The sequence below is a fragment of the Dioscorea cayenensis genome, chromosome 12 (assembly GCF_009730915.1).
Source record: "Dioscorea cayenensis subsp. rotundata cultivar TDr96_F1 chromosome 12, TDr96_F1_v2_PseudoChromosome.rev07_lg8_w22 25.fasta, whole genome shotgun sequence".
Classification (NCBI taxonomy): Eukaryota; Viridiplantae; Streptophyta; class Magnoliopsida; order Dioscoreales; family Dioscoreaceae; genus Dioscorea; species Dioscorea cayenensis.
Window position 1 is genome coordinate 17,520,918 of NC_052482.1, and position 14,547 is coordinate 17,535,464.

The window sequence follows — 14,547 nt, forward strand, 5'->3', positions numbered from 1 at the left end:
TCACTTAATTTCGTATCCTACAGTTTAAAAATGTTTGTTTCTATTTAAATATCAATGTTTTTGCATAACCTTGTTTAAGTGTTCGTGTTACATGTTGTACAGGTGCAAGTTGATGCACATGTTATGCAACCACCGTGAGCAAGCGAACAAATGGGAGACCTACTTATGCCCGGACATATATTTGAAGATAGAGATATTTGTTGCGAAAAGCTGAAATCTTCATGTTGATCATTGTGTCGATGATGGTTATGAAGTGATTGACCAGTGCAACAACTCTCTAGATCTTGCCAATAGAACTTGCTCATGTCACAGATGGCAAGTTTATGGTATCCTGTGCAAATACGCTTGCGCTGCAATAATGCAAACAGACACCAACGTTCATCGATTTATTAGTGGCTACGTCACCGTCGACAATTACAAACTGGCGTATAAGAAAGCTATTTTCCCTATACTTGACAATGGGAAGCCTAAGGACGAAAATCGTGAACTGCGTTTGCGACCGCCTATGACGAGAAGTCAACCTGGGCGTCCTAGATGAAAGAGGATCGAGTCACAAGTGTCCGAGATCCGCGAGTTATGTTGCAGTCAACTAGGCATTATAAATAAAACTGCCACCAATGAAACTGACGCCAACTAGGCATTATAAATAAACAAACTTATTTGAGTGTCAACTTTTGATATTTAAACGGAGACATTGTCTCTTAAACGTTTTACTTAAACATTTGGAGAAATAAAAATGACATTGTAAATAAACAAAAAAGTTAAACAGAAACTCTTAGAATTTAAACAGAGACAACGATATTTAAACAAAAACAATGATATTTAAACAGGGAGACAATGTTATTTACACGGTAACTCTGTAAAGATAAACAAAAAAATAAGAATTTAAACAAAGAAACTTAGATATTAAATAGTGACAATGATATTTAAATGAGATATAATGTTATTTACACGGTAACTCTGTTTTACATAATTACATATTAATCTTTTTTCACCCCGGTCGACGAATTTCCTTTCTCAGTGATGCCAGCTGTGCTTCCTTCCTTAAGTATGCGGGTAACATACTAGTAAGCGCAAGTAAGGGACGTCCACTTGCAGTACCCATAGCTTTTCACCGTCGAGTAGCTATTCGATAAACCGCATCGACATAGATGGCGCAATCGACACTTCCTTGTTTCTGCCTTGGGGATGTTAGTATCATGAACAAGGGGATATGTTAGAGTCACCGACTCGCCGAGGTCCATATCGACACAATAGTCAAATAGTCTCCGTTTGTCGAGATTTAAAATTTGATGTTAGAATCCCGACTAAGAGAGCACTATTTATAAAACTCTAGTTATCAAAGCACTTACCATCTCTCTGTCGTCTCTGGTTTACTCCTCACTTTCGGCAGAAGTATAGTACATGTATTCTTGCTTATTGTTATTAAGAACGACCAAATGGAAGTGGGCATTTATGATGATTGGCAGGATGACTATGTCAACATCATACAGGTTACGTGCGGCATCTCCCATCATAGTGAGAGCCGTTTCACTCGCGTCCTCCTGCTTGGACATGAATAGTGCAAGCGGTCGCGTGATGAAGGTGCACTTCATATATAGATATGGTACTCTCGTCAGAGATTTCTGGATTATGCAAATGAACGTGTCCATCACATCATCTTTCACCATTTCCTTCCTGTCCAGCATCGTGTATAGGCTGGCTCGTGTGGTGTTGACATAGTCATTCTTCCATAAAACAATCCTGTGATTAAACAGTAAAAGATAAACTTAAACGAAGACAAAATAATTTAAGTGGTAACTCATAAATTTAAAAGGTAACGTAAACATTTACATGGAAACTAAGATAGTTAAATAGTAACTCATAAAGTTAAATGATATCATATATATTTAAAGTATAATGGAAACACTTGATACTTACAGATCCATCCAGCAATTTAGGAAGATCTTTAATAACTCCTGCTCGAACACATTGAGGCGCTCCTGTCCGGGGTATCTTTTCTTCTTCGGTTGAAAGTTCGTCCGCACTTTCTTGTATTGTTGGTTGGCGAGGACCATACTGTCAACCGCAGCACCGGTCATTATTTTTTCGATGACGTTTCCTTGCCCCTCGTTAGTAGCATCTTTCGGTTCATCGCCAAGTGCTGTTGTTGACGGTTGTGGGAGAGTTTCTCCCTTCAATGCGGCGGTGTCTTCCGCCGGTTTGACTGAGACAGGGATTTTGTTGACAATGCTGTCAACGATCTTGTCAATCACGAGCATGACGACAACATTAACCGGAGACACAATCTTTGTTGGTTCATGTTGTTGAGGGATTGTGTCTACCTTTGACGCGGCACTATCATCCGCTGGTTCCACCAAAGTGGGGATCTCTTTGGCCATCGTATCAATTACAGCTATAGCTTTTTCCGGAGCAATTTCCTCAGGCGCTGTCGTTGTAGCTAGCCGAACAACCATATGTGGTGTTGCTATTGTTTTATCATTGGTCGGTGGAGGGAGAGACATTATTGTTTTTCTTGTTTTGGTGATTCTCTTCAAACGTGGCCCTCTTCGAACGACCATCCCAATGACATCGTCGTTATCAAAATCCGACGCCATCCCACTCACGTCCTCGGCAATCGCCGGGCTACCTCGGCTGCATCCGGACTTTTTTGGGTGGCGTCTATACTGAGTGCTTCATATGTTTGTGGGGATGGCGCATTCAATTGTGTCCGTCCTTCTAGTGCCTCTACCCAAGCAACAAGCTGAGGGAACTCGGTCATTAGTATCTAGCACGCCTGCAGCAGACGTGCGGTAAAATCGTTGCCAAGGGGGGCAATACGATCCTTGTGTTCTTGTACAAGGTATTACTTGGCGATCCCGTACACTTGTGGGGCATACCGAGAAATTGGATGTCGGTAGCCCTCCTACCGTAGCTGTCGGGGGGGTGTTGCGATGGGGGAGGACTGTTCCGGTAGGAGGGGATGTTGCCTTCGGGGGAGGCAGTGTTTCAGCCGGGCGGGGTAGAGCAGCGCTCTTCTGGCGCCGAAGAATTCGTGCGCGGGTTAGGCTATCATTAGGTGAACGACGTCGAGGGAGCCTTCAAGAGGATGGCCTCTCATCCTGCCTTCGAGCCTGTAGTTCGGGAGCAATAGCATCCCTGGGCGGATGCCCCGAAAGAAGATTTCTTCATCCGCATTTGCCGCGACCAGCTTAGGAAACTAACATAGTTAAGCAACACAATGTTAGTGAAAACATTCTATTTAAACAATAGCAAATAGTTTTAAACAGTTAACTCAATTATTTAAAAATTTTACTCAGATTTTTACCAAATATTTAAATAGAAAACCGCTATTTTAAGCTCTAAAACATATTTTTAAACAGAAGCGTTTGATATTTAAACAGTAACTTATGATTTATTACCTCCTATCATTCGACGCTTGCTTCTATCGACGCTTACTTCTGGTAACTATTTTCACCGTAGCACAACATCCTTGGGGTCTTACCAAATTGCACCTTCTTTCCGGTGCTAATCAGCTCGTAAAACTAGATGTTCAGTGCAACCAAGCAACCTTTGACGTACCCCGTGTTCATCTTCTTCTTGGTGCATCTTGCTTGCACTCGAGCGCTCGCTTGTGGGACGTTCTCCATCAGTCACTTGTGCGTCTCTTGTGCCCATGCATATCGTCCCATGCCAAGTAGGTCATCGACATAGTCAACGATCCAATTCGGAATCTGACCAAGACACGTTTAGGAAGAGGATTGTACCCATGAGGTACACCATCAGGAGTTTGACAAAATTTTCTTCTTCTCCTCTCTGCTGAACAAGCTACTCAAGTGTTCTCTTGATGAAGTCTTTGTGTCTCTCGTAGGTTTTGGAAAAATATCTATCTTCAAAAGTGGAGCGTGCCTTCTTCTTCTTCTGGAATACGACTGCGTCTCCATCACAACGCAGTTCAAGAATGAGAGCAACATCTTCTGGCCTGAAACTTACCAAGCTTTCCCCAATCTTGAATTTGTTGGTGCGCCATCATATCTTTGCAATTAAGAATCAAGGAGGGCCCTCTCTTGGAACACAGCTTCAATCTCGGTGAATGTTGCAAACGACGTCCTCCAGATTATCTCCCAGTGTCGTCCACTCATGTGAACTTTCAACTCAGCCACAGTCTCCACTACCGGTGTTAAGTAGCATTGCCCATTAACTACGTTGACCGCCATAATCACAAGCCTGCGACAATAACCATATATTAAACAGTATTCAGATAAATTTAAGCGGAAAGTAAAGTTTTTTTAAACGGTAACCTAAATTTTTAAACGCAAACATAAATATTTAAACAGAAACAACAACTCTTAAATAGAAACATCAAATGTTTAAATAAAATCCCATTACTTAAACGGAAATCTCATTTTTAAAATTGCAACCATATCAATGTAAATGGGAAACCTACATTGTAAAATTATACAGTATAACAATCGAAAATCTCTTTCGATCGTGTATACAGACGAAAATAAAAACCAAAACAAAACCCTAGCCGATAAATCTCCCTACAGACTTCAATATCATCCAATAAAAACAGAACCACAAAACAAAACCGAAAAATCTCTTTTTTAACCTAATCCGTTTATAAAAAAAAAACCATAAACATAACTTCTTCAACAATGTCTACCTCGGCTCAATACCTTAGACTGCAAATGATGAAATGCAGAATACTTGAGTGGGAATTCTTTTTCGAGACAATGGTGCAAAGTGAAGTTCTTCTTCGAGACAAAGATGCCCATGCAGAGACAACTTTGGAAATGGAAAAGCTGAAGAGGCGAAGAGAGAAAAAAAATATAACCGGCGGCAATAATGGTTGTCTCTAGGGATTACCAAAACAATAACCTCCCATTTTCATCTCAAATTGGAAACATGATTGCACTGCCACAACTTCCCATGTAAAGGCAATTTTGTTCATAAAATTCAAAAATAACTCTGTTAATTACAACCTTTGGGGTTTAAAAATTATTGACTTTAAAAGAAAGGTGTTTTTAGAGGTACACAAATTAAAGGGTTGTTTTTTATGTATATTGCAAAGTTAAAAGGTGTTTTTGGCCATTCCCACTCATCATTATTATTAGGGAAAATTACTGTTCACCCCTCGTAATTTTCAAAACTTCCCAAAAACCCCCTCCTACTTTTGCACACCGCGGACAGCCCTTCCGTTAGTGTTTAACTTCCCTTTTACCCCCTACCGTTCACTTCAAATGGGTCCATGTTGTGAAATCCCATTTTTGGCCCTAAAAATGGTGGGAAAGGAAAGCGCCAAATCACATCATGTTCAACCTTTTGAAGGGCTTTCTGCTTGGTTTAACGTTTAAATATTTTACTAATATGTTTAATAATTATCATATCCGTGTAATACTTCCCATCTCCGTTTAACGTTTTATCTTTACATGTATAACTATTCATATTAACGTGTAAATTCTCAAAAGTCTCTGCGTAAAAGCGGTGATCTTTTTCGTTTGATCTGAATTCTTTGGCGGTGGCACGTGGCGGTGGCAAGGATTATGGTATCCCGTGCATAAGAATTAATGACGGCATTAAAATTTATGCACGGTAACATAATTTTCCGAACACCCGTTCGTTCTCATCAGTCAATGTCGGCCACTGTGCGTTTAACTTTTTTCTCGGATATGAAGAGTCAGCCTGCTTGTGGAATTCACACCATAAATAACCAGAAAGAACCCTCCCGATGGACAACCACTCCTCGTCGTCCTCATCATCCTCCTCCTCCTCCTCCTCCTCGTCCTCCTCTTCCCATGGACAACCACTCTATCTGAAAGGATGTTTCGTGAACCTTCTTCCTTATCTTGAGAATCATTTAGCCGCAATCACGCAACAAGTTAAACTATCTTTTTCACGCTTGAGTCGAAATGCTCTCATAATTGCACGAATGCGGAGGATTCTTACGGTGGATGGCGGGCAAGCAATTAGCGAGCATTTCGACTTGGGTAAGAAAAGAAATTTTTTTCACGTATTTCGTGATTGCGGAGGATTCTCTAGAGGAGGGAAGATCGGAAACATCCTTTAAAGACGGGTTGATATTTATCACTTGAGACTTTTCATGTACCATTTTAAGAACATTACGTCGGGTGTACAACTATTACGTTACGTGTTTAACTATCGGGATCTTCGTTTAAGTCCGACCATGACACATCGCTCAATAGTCGTTTTCATGAATGTGTGTTGTTTAACCTTTTTAATGTTGTACGTTAGTGCGAGGTTCAAGTTGATGCGCATGTTATGCAACCAGCTGTGAGCATTCGAATGTCATGACACCTTGTTTCGTTATACGAGGGTCGAGTCGTGAGTGTCAAAGTCCGAGCGGACGTTGTAAATGTTGTAAATGTTGTAAATCTTTTTATAAATAAAAAGCGAAACAAGCTTATTTGATTTGTGAACTTCGAAATTTAAACATAGACCTAGTAAAAACAAACAATGTGGGAAACAAAAAGAGCGTCATTGTAAACAATAGAAAAATACGTAAATATGTTTAAAGCGATGACAACGGTGTTTAAGAAAAAAAGTTACTCTTTAAACAATGACAACGAGTGTAAACAATAGAAAAAAGTTAAACACTCTCTGAAGTTACTCTTTAAACAATGACAACGGTGTTTAAGAAAAATACGTAAAAGATGTTTTAAGCGAGTGACCCAGGGAGGTACCCATCTTCAGCGCGATGTCGGTGAAAGCATTCAATTTAAACAATAACATATTATTTAAATGATATAGACTTTAGTTTAAACAATTAACCATTATTTTAAACACTATATGTATCTGTTTAAACATAAAAAGCTTGAGCGTTTACGAGAGACTCATGTTGAGTTGAGAACTTTCATTCGAGCGATGACAATATGTCTTCCTCATGACGAGTGACATATATTTCCCTTTTTGCCCTTGGGATGGAGGGAAAAATACAGCCCAATCACATCACGTCTAGTCTAACCTCTGTCATACTACTGTACACTTTTTGTTTGCCTTTCTCATTCTTTCGTTTGTTCTTTACATCTTCTACTTCTTCTTCTTCGTCTTCTTTTTGTTCTTCATTTCATTTGGTTTATCACGATTTGGTTTTCGACCCGATATATTATGGAGAGTTTTTGTGGTATTGCTAGATTCAGCGGGGAGGGAAGAGTGCTAATGTTCACGGCTCGAGACTTCTTGGGGAGTTGGTGTTAGGTGAGATATGTAGCGATGGGGTCTCGAAGTTTCTCTTGTCGGGGTTAAGTTCATCACACGGATGGATATAAAAGCAGTTTGCCCAATCGAAAAATGATGTTGACTTCCGGTGGATGTGTCACGTCCATTCCATCTTCAAATGTCTCTGTAGTTGATCTTGTCGTCGAGGCGGAAAAATGTGCCATTGTCGAATCCTAATGAAAAGCGAGGTTTACTCGTTGTAAGTTCCTTTTCTTTTTAATTATTCCGATTTATGCAGGGTCATTATTGTTTAAATATGTCCAGTCATTTGGTTAACATATTTTACTAGTCCTTTACGTTATTAGTTAATTGCTTAAGTATTTAATTTAACGTTTAACTATTGTAATTATCGCTTAAACATTATACTCTCCGCTTAACATATTGATCTTTTTCATTTGGTGAAGTGTTGGCGGGGATTGATTGCGAGTGCTCCCATTCATCCCCATGGTGACCCACTGGCGGTGTGGGATGTCTTCCTTCCTCGTCGAGATCATTACGAAGTGTTGTCGTTGGATATTGGACAACGTTTTGTGAGTGTCGAACATTTCGAGGATGTACTTCAAATCATGCAATCAAAAGGAATTTTGACTTCAAATTCATAGAGAACGAAAAAACATCGTGGTGGCTGTGGAATGCGGCTGCCGAGTGGTTGTCGTTGGCGCCTTCATGCATCAAAAAGTATAACAAAAATACTTTTCGAGAATCAAGACAATCAACCCGTCACACACTTGCGGTGGTGGCATAGGGTTCGGGCGTCACATCCGAAAGCGTCCCAAAAATGGGTTAGCGCCGCAGTGATTCGAGGCTCGAGGACCGATCCCTTGTGCAAGGCCATCGACATTCGAGAAGGACATGTTGCGGGAACATGGTGTCCACATACCATACAAGCGAGGCTTGGTTGGGAAAAAGAGCATGCCGGGTGGTCCTCGACAGCGGTGACATCTCCGGCTATGACTGTTGCTTTGGTATGTGGATAAGGTGGGTGAGACAAATCCGGCGGCGTTGCGATCGTGGAGAGAGACGGTGATCGTTTTAAGCGTGCATTCTTTTCTTTCGGTAGCGTGTATTGTGGGATTCAAGAGGGCTTGCGGTCGCTGCTTTGCTTTCTCGATGGTACCCACCTCCTCGGAAAAATATCGGGGTACACTCATGGGTGCCCGCGGGGAAAGATGGTAACAATGGTTTTTCACGTCGCCTTCGGTATAGTCGACAACGAGACCGATGCCAATTGGACTTGGTTTCATATCTAAGTTAGGCGATGCCTTATACTGAGGGTGGAGATTATCATGAGATAATTACCTTCGTGTCGAGACGAGTCGAGGGCCTTGTGAGCGCAATTGCGAGTCTTCCCTTCTTCGCCATCATGCGTCGCATCTTCGACATTTGGAGGCCAATTTTATGAAAGCCAATGTCGGACTTGGGAAGGCATTGAGGGAGGAGTGCTTGGTACTATATGCTTCCGCATTGCGTGGGCATCCATGGCTAAAGATTTCGATGATCTACGTGAATGAGCTGCGGGCCGTATCACCCGAAGCTCATCATCTGGTTGATTAATAAATCGGATATGGACATTGGTCGAATTATCCGTTCGGAGGTGATCGTTGGGGTGAGATGTATTCGAGCGTCGGCAGGTCGTTCAATGCTTGGATCAAGGAAGCTCGTCATTTCACCGGGTGACGAAAATGGTCGACTCCATAAGGTCTGCGAATGTTGGTTTACACTTAACATTTAGTATTACCCTTTAAACATTCTCAATCTTTGTTTCATTACACTTGTCGACTTTTAAAATATTAATCATTTCGTTTAAATAATTGCAATAATGTTTAAACATGTTGACGACTTATTTAACCATATCTCATCTTTGTTTAACATTATTTTGCGAGGTTCAAGTTGATGCGCATGTTATGTATGGCGTCGAGCTAGCGACCAAATGGAGAGCTACTTTTTGCCCGAGACATACATTCGAAGTTAGAGATCATTGTTGAGGACGGCCAGAAATCTTCGTGTTGGTGCGTTGTGTCGATGATCGTTATGAAAGTGATCGACCAATCTGAAAGCAACTACTGTGGATCTCGCCATCGAACTTGTTCGTATCGAAGGTGGCAAGTTTATGGTATCCCTTGCAAACATGCTTGCTGCGATAATGCGAGCAGAACGCTCAGCGTCACATTCGATTTATTAAGCGGGTACTTCACGAGTCGAGCAATCTGCGAGCGTACAAGGAGCTATATTCCCCATGCAAGCGATGACGGGCCTTGAGGGACGGAAATCGTGAAGCTTCGTTTCGACAGCTTTGTGACTAGAAAGGCGACTGGGCGGCTTAGAGCGAAGGATCGAGTCATGGCGTTTGATGTCATGAGTTACATTGCGGCGGCTGCACGGATCCGGTCGCGATCGGCGATCTTCTGATAAAGTATCGCGACTAGGCGTTGTTAATAAGCAAGCGATGGCGAAACATTGTGTATTGATCGGGAACCTTTCCACATTTAAACTCTTACTCTTTCTACCCGAATTGAATGTATTTACCGCGGAGACATTGTTATTTTAAAGCGGATACGAGTGTAATTTTGAAATATTTAAGTGATGTTTAAAGCAGTAGGTGCATTTATTTATAGAGCGATGTTATTTTAAGCGAGTACCGTGAATTTTGAAATATTTAAAGCGATGTTTAAGCGATTATATAGTATGTTTAAAGCAGTAGAAAGTGAAATGTGCACACTCTAGCGTAAATTAAACGATGAAATAAAGCCAAGATAGATTTAACACCTTTCTGATTCAAAACAAACAAAATTTACATTAAGATGTCTGATGTTGTTAGCTGAACCGCGAAAACAATGAGATTGAATTTAGTCCAGGGTTACATTGATTGGCGGTCGGATATCACGAGACGTGTGTGTCAGAAAACAAAATTTAACATTGTGTATTGATGGGACACCTTTCCATTTAAACTCTTACTCTTTCTGGCCAGATTGAGATGTATTTCTGCAGCGAGGCGTTTGTTATTTTAAGCCGGATACTGATTGACAATTTACAGAAATATTTCAGGCGATGTTTCAAAGCAGTGAGTCACGTTTATTTAAGCGAGACGATGTTAATGCTAGCGAGTACGCCGTATTTTGATATTCAGCGATGTTTAAAGCGATATGTAGTATATTTAAACGATAGAAAGTGAAATGTACACGCGAAATTACTGACGTAAATTAAACGATGAAATAAACGCGCAGATGGGTTTAACCATTTGACTTTGCTGATTCAGGAAACAAAACAAAATTTACATTAAGATATCTGGTCGTATTCTTGAACCGCAGAAAAGCGATGAATTGAATTTGTCCAAATTACGTTTGATTGACGATCGGAGATGTCACAGGGACATGTTGTGAAAACAAAATTTAACGCTTGGCGACCCTTTGCGCATGCATGGGCTGCCACCACTCTCCTTAAGTATGCGGGGTAACATCATAATGTCCCAGGGTAAGGAGCGTATGCTGCCAGTGTAGTAACTTCTCACACGATGGTGCACTCGATAAAACCGCATGACGTGAGGCCAGGCGTGATCGGCCTTCCTTGTTTAGCGTGGGGTTTTACGTCTCGTCGTGCGGCCGGGTACTTTAAATCTTACGTCAGGCTACAGCGAACTCAGTGTCGGCCCTGCAGGTCGAATGGATTCCCATTGTCGAGGATGTCACAGTCGAGGATTAGAATCTGGAGTTTAAATGCAAGCAGATATTAATCGGACGTAATTAAAGAACTTACCATGTCAATGCCGCGTCATTACCGTGTTTGGGACTGAAGAATAATCTTTGTATTCTTGTTTTATCATTGTCGGGAGACGGCGTGGAAGTGGCCGTTCATGATTATCGGGGAGGATGACAATTTTGGAGACTTCGTGCGGGTTCTTGTCGGCGTCCGTCAGTCATGCGTAGTATGCGTATGCGTCGTCGCTTTGGCATAGGCATGTAGCAATGATGATGAGTGGCCTCTTGTAAGAGATATGGAGCTGCTGCTCGGCGACTTTTTGTATGATCATCTGCCCAGTCGTCGCCATCATCGGTGACCGTCTCCTTCTCAGCGCGTGTGTATAATGCATCGCGTGTGGTGCTGCAGTCGTTCTTCAGCGGCAGTCTTGAGGATCGCGATACGGATATAATGAGACCATATTGTAAGTATTTAAAATGATATTATCAAATTCTTACATGATATTATATATAATTAAGCGATAAGTAGAAAACTTAAATGATAACGTAAAAGTGTATTAAAACACTATTGGGAAATAGTTAAACACTATAAAAACCCTTTAAACGATAACATAGCGTTACACTTACCGTCCGTGCCCGGGTTGAGGAAGGTCTCATGACTCCTGCTACCGTGATTTTGTTAAAACGACTCGAGGCCCGACCCATTTCTTCTTCTTGAATAAAAAGCTTTCCAGTAGTCAGTCGATTTTTGATTGGCCTTGATAAATCTCTCGTTTGCTTATAGGTCGTCTCACGTGACATCTTGCGCTTCGATCTGCGATGGCGGCTTGACATCAGCCATGAAAGCCGATCGCCCATGCCAGTTGTTCTTGTTGTGGGATTGTGTAAAGCTTGGGCTATCAATCGGCCCGCGCCACGACTGATTCGACGATCTTCAGTACGTGGCGTGGCCAATGACATCATTTAGAACCGCGCCCTTAACTTGTTCTTGATCTTGAGGATTGTGTCCGTCTTTTGATCCGTAATCTCGGCCGGATTCCAGCCGGATCGGCAATTTCATGAGAAGAAGTCAGCGACCTTCTCAGCCATGACGCGGCCGCATCATCTGATGTCCTCAGCGTCGTATCCGTATATCAACTGACGGACTCGATGCTGACATGCCGGTATAGATGGTGTTATTGCTATTAGTTCATCGTCGGTACGCCGGTGGAGCCAGGCGAAAGTATTCTCCCTCTTTTTCGCGAGTCTCTTGAATGTGACGCCTTGGAATGACCTTCCGATGATGAAATCGTCGTGTCAAATTGCGCCTGCGTTACGTCCGGGTGCTTGATTCTTTCGCGGGATAAGCGCGGTAGGTTGCTTGACGTCCTTCCAGTACCTCGCACGGCGGCGCAACGAAACTCGATCGTCAATATCGCGTACGCGCAAAGGTTCGCGGTGCGTCTTGCCCAATGTCGGCGGTGAGACTGCAGTCGGAGGCTGCGTGGTCGAGGGCTATCGTGATGTCGTGGTAGAGTGTTGCTTGCATACTCTGGGGTAGGGAGAACTCTCGTCGAGGAATGCGTGCGGCGTGGTGCTGGAAGTAGGAGCAGGCGTCCGCAGCGATGAAAGTACGCCCTCTCGTCTGCCTTGACGAAGTGGTTGGGAGGCGATGGCATCCGTCCGTCGGGTTGGCTTTTGACAAATATTTCTTCTTGACATTGCAGGAACCGACTCGAAACTAACATATATAAAGCCAAACAATTTCACTGAGATCGTTCGTTTTAAACTATAAAAACTATATTTAAGCAGTGTTTTATATATTTAAGCGTTATAGAATATAATTAAGCGGAGGAACAAAATATTTAAGCGGTTATGAATAATAGTTAAGCAGTAAATACTAAGTTAAGCGCTAAATAAAATGTTTTAAACATTAAAGACTTATGTTAGAGCGTTGTCCATGATTTATTACCTCTTTTCCATCGACGTGTACAAGCTCGTTTCTCAAAATAAACTTTACTTGGGTAAGTACTCGCTGATGTAGCGACATCCTTGGGATCTTCTTAGAAGCCGGACTTTATCTTCCCGTTCAGTCATTACTCGTAAAACAGGGCGTTAAGCGCGCAAAGCGACCCTTAATGTACCACTATGTTGGTCTTGCTTCCGTCGCATCTATCTTTGTCGAGCTGGTAAAGCTTGTGGAATATCCTCCATCAAGCCGGCATGTGCGTCGCTTTGCGCCCTGTAAAGCGTGTACGCCCCAGCTGGGTACGGTAGATCGTCGGCGTAATCAGCGATCCGAGTTCGGGCAAGGCATGATGTATTTGGGAAGAGGGCTGTCCCGTGAAGATGCGCCGTCGAGTTTAATGAGGTGTCTTCTTCTCATCGAGACAAGTTTAGCGGATGCTCTTGATGAATCTCTGTGCTCTCGTAGGTCTTTGATAGATGCAGCCCTTGACGCAGCGACTGGTTTTTCTTCTTACGAAGACTTGCTAGCTCGCCCTATGAGACGAGGCGAGGGGCCACATCTTGAGGTGCAGACTCGCTGAGGCTTTCTCGATCCTGAATTTATTGGTGCGACCGCCGTGCTCTGCGAAAGAAGAATCAAGAAGAGACCCTCTCTTGGTATATGGCTTCGGCTCGATGAGCAGCTGTGACGATTGTCGCTTAGATAATCTCCCGGTGTCGAGGGGTCGTGTTAACTTTTCAATTCGGCTAAGGTCTCGCATGGCCCGGTGTCGAAATAGCGCGCCCGTTAACTAGGTTGTGCCTCGCAATCACAAACTGCCGTGTTGTGAGGTTTAGCGGATATAAGGTTTTAAGCGGTAAACTCTCAGAGTTATTAGCGAGAGATATAAAATGTTAAAGCGAGGAGACCCATTTTGTTAAGCAGGCGAGAATATAGCAGAGACGACAAATGTTAAGCGTAACATCTAGTTTTTCTTAAGCGTCCAGCCTCGTTTGTAAGCACGACTATGTCGAAGCGAAGCGGGAAATGTCATTATAAATATTGCATAATCATGTGATCGAGCTATATTTCGATAGTGTATACATCTAATCTGAAAACAGCACTAAGCAGAAATCTCCTGCGTGACTAACAAAAGCCAGTGAAATCCCCTGCAGAACTTGATATCTTCCAATAAAAGCAGGAGAAGCGCGAAAAGCAAAGAGAAAAATCTTTCTTTGTAGCAGCAGTTAACGTAAAACCAAATACTACGTCTTTGAATTGATGAAATACCAACTAGTTCTTGGGAGGACTTCTCCTTGAGATCTGGGTGGAAAGGAAAAGGCGATGAAATGCCGATTCTGAGCATGCAGTAGAAACGAAGCGAGCGGCAAATGGAAAAGGCAGGCGTGAGTTGAGAAAGCGATTAAGCAGCTCCGATAAATTAGTCTCTCGGGTTCTCACGGAAGCCCATTCCTGGTCGGCGAGATGAGTTGCCGACCCACGACTCCGTCTGAGGCGTTTGATAAAAATTTGAAACTCACTTTCAGTTCGCATCAATTCAGGGGTTTGGGGTTTGAAAAAAACTTTGGAGGTTTTGGGGATTGCAAGCCAACGGGTGTTTTAGCAATTTACAAACTTAAAGGTTTTGTAGTCCATATGTGTGTGTATTATTATTATTATTATTTTATCAAAAAAAACGAGTCATAA

General features: G+C 42.4%; 1 protein-coding gene across 1 annotated transcript; it reads right to left on the reverse strand.

The window, feature by feature from the left end:
- Window positions 1–1,373: 1,373 nt before the first annotated feature.
- Window positions 1,374–2,597, reverse strand: LOC120273234. Its single transcript, XM_039279865.1, has 2 exons — window positions 1,921–2,597; window positions 1,374–1,743 (listed from the first exon to the last, which is right to left on the reverse strand). The coding sequence occupies exons 1-2, from the start codon at window positions 2,595–2,597 to the stop codon at window positions 1,374–1,376; spliced, it is 1,047 nt and encodes a 348-aa protein (XP_039135799.1).
- Window positions 2,598–14,547: the final 11,950 nt, after the last annotated feature.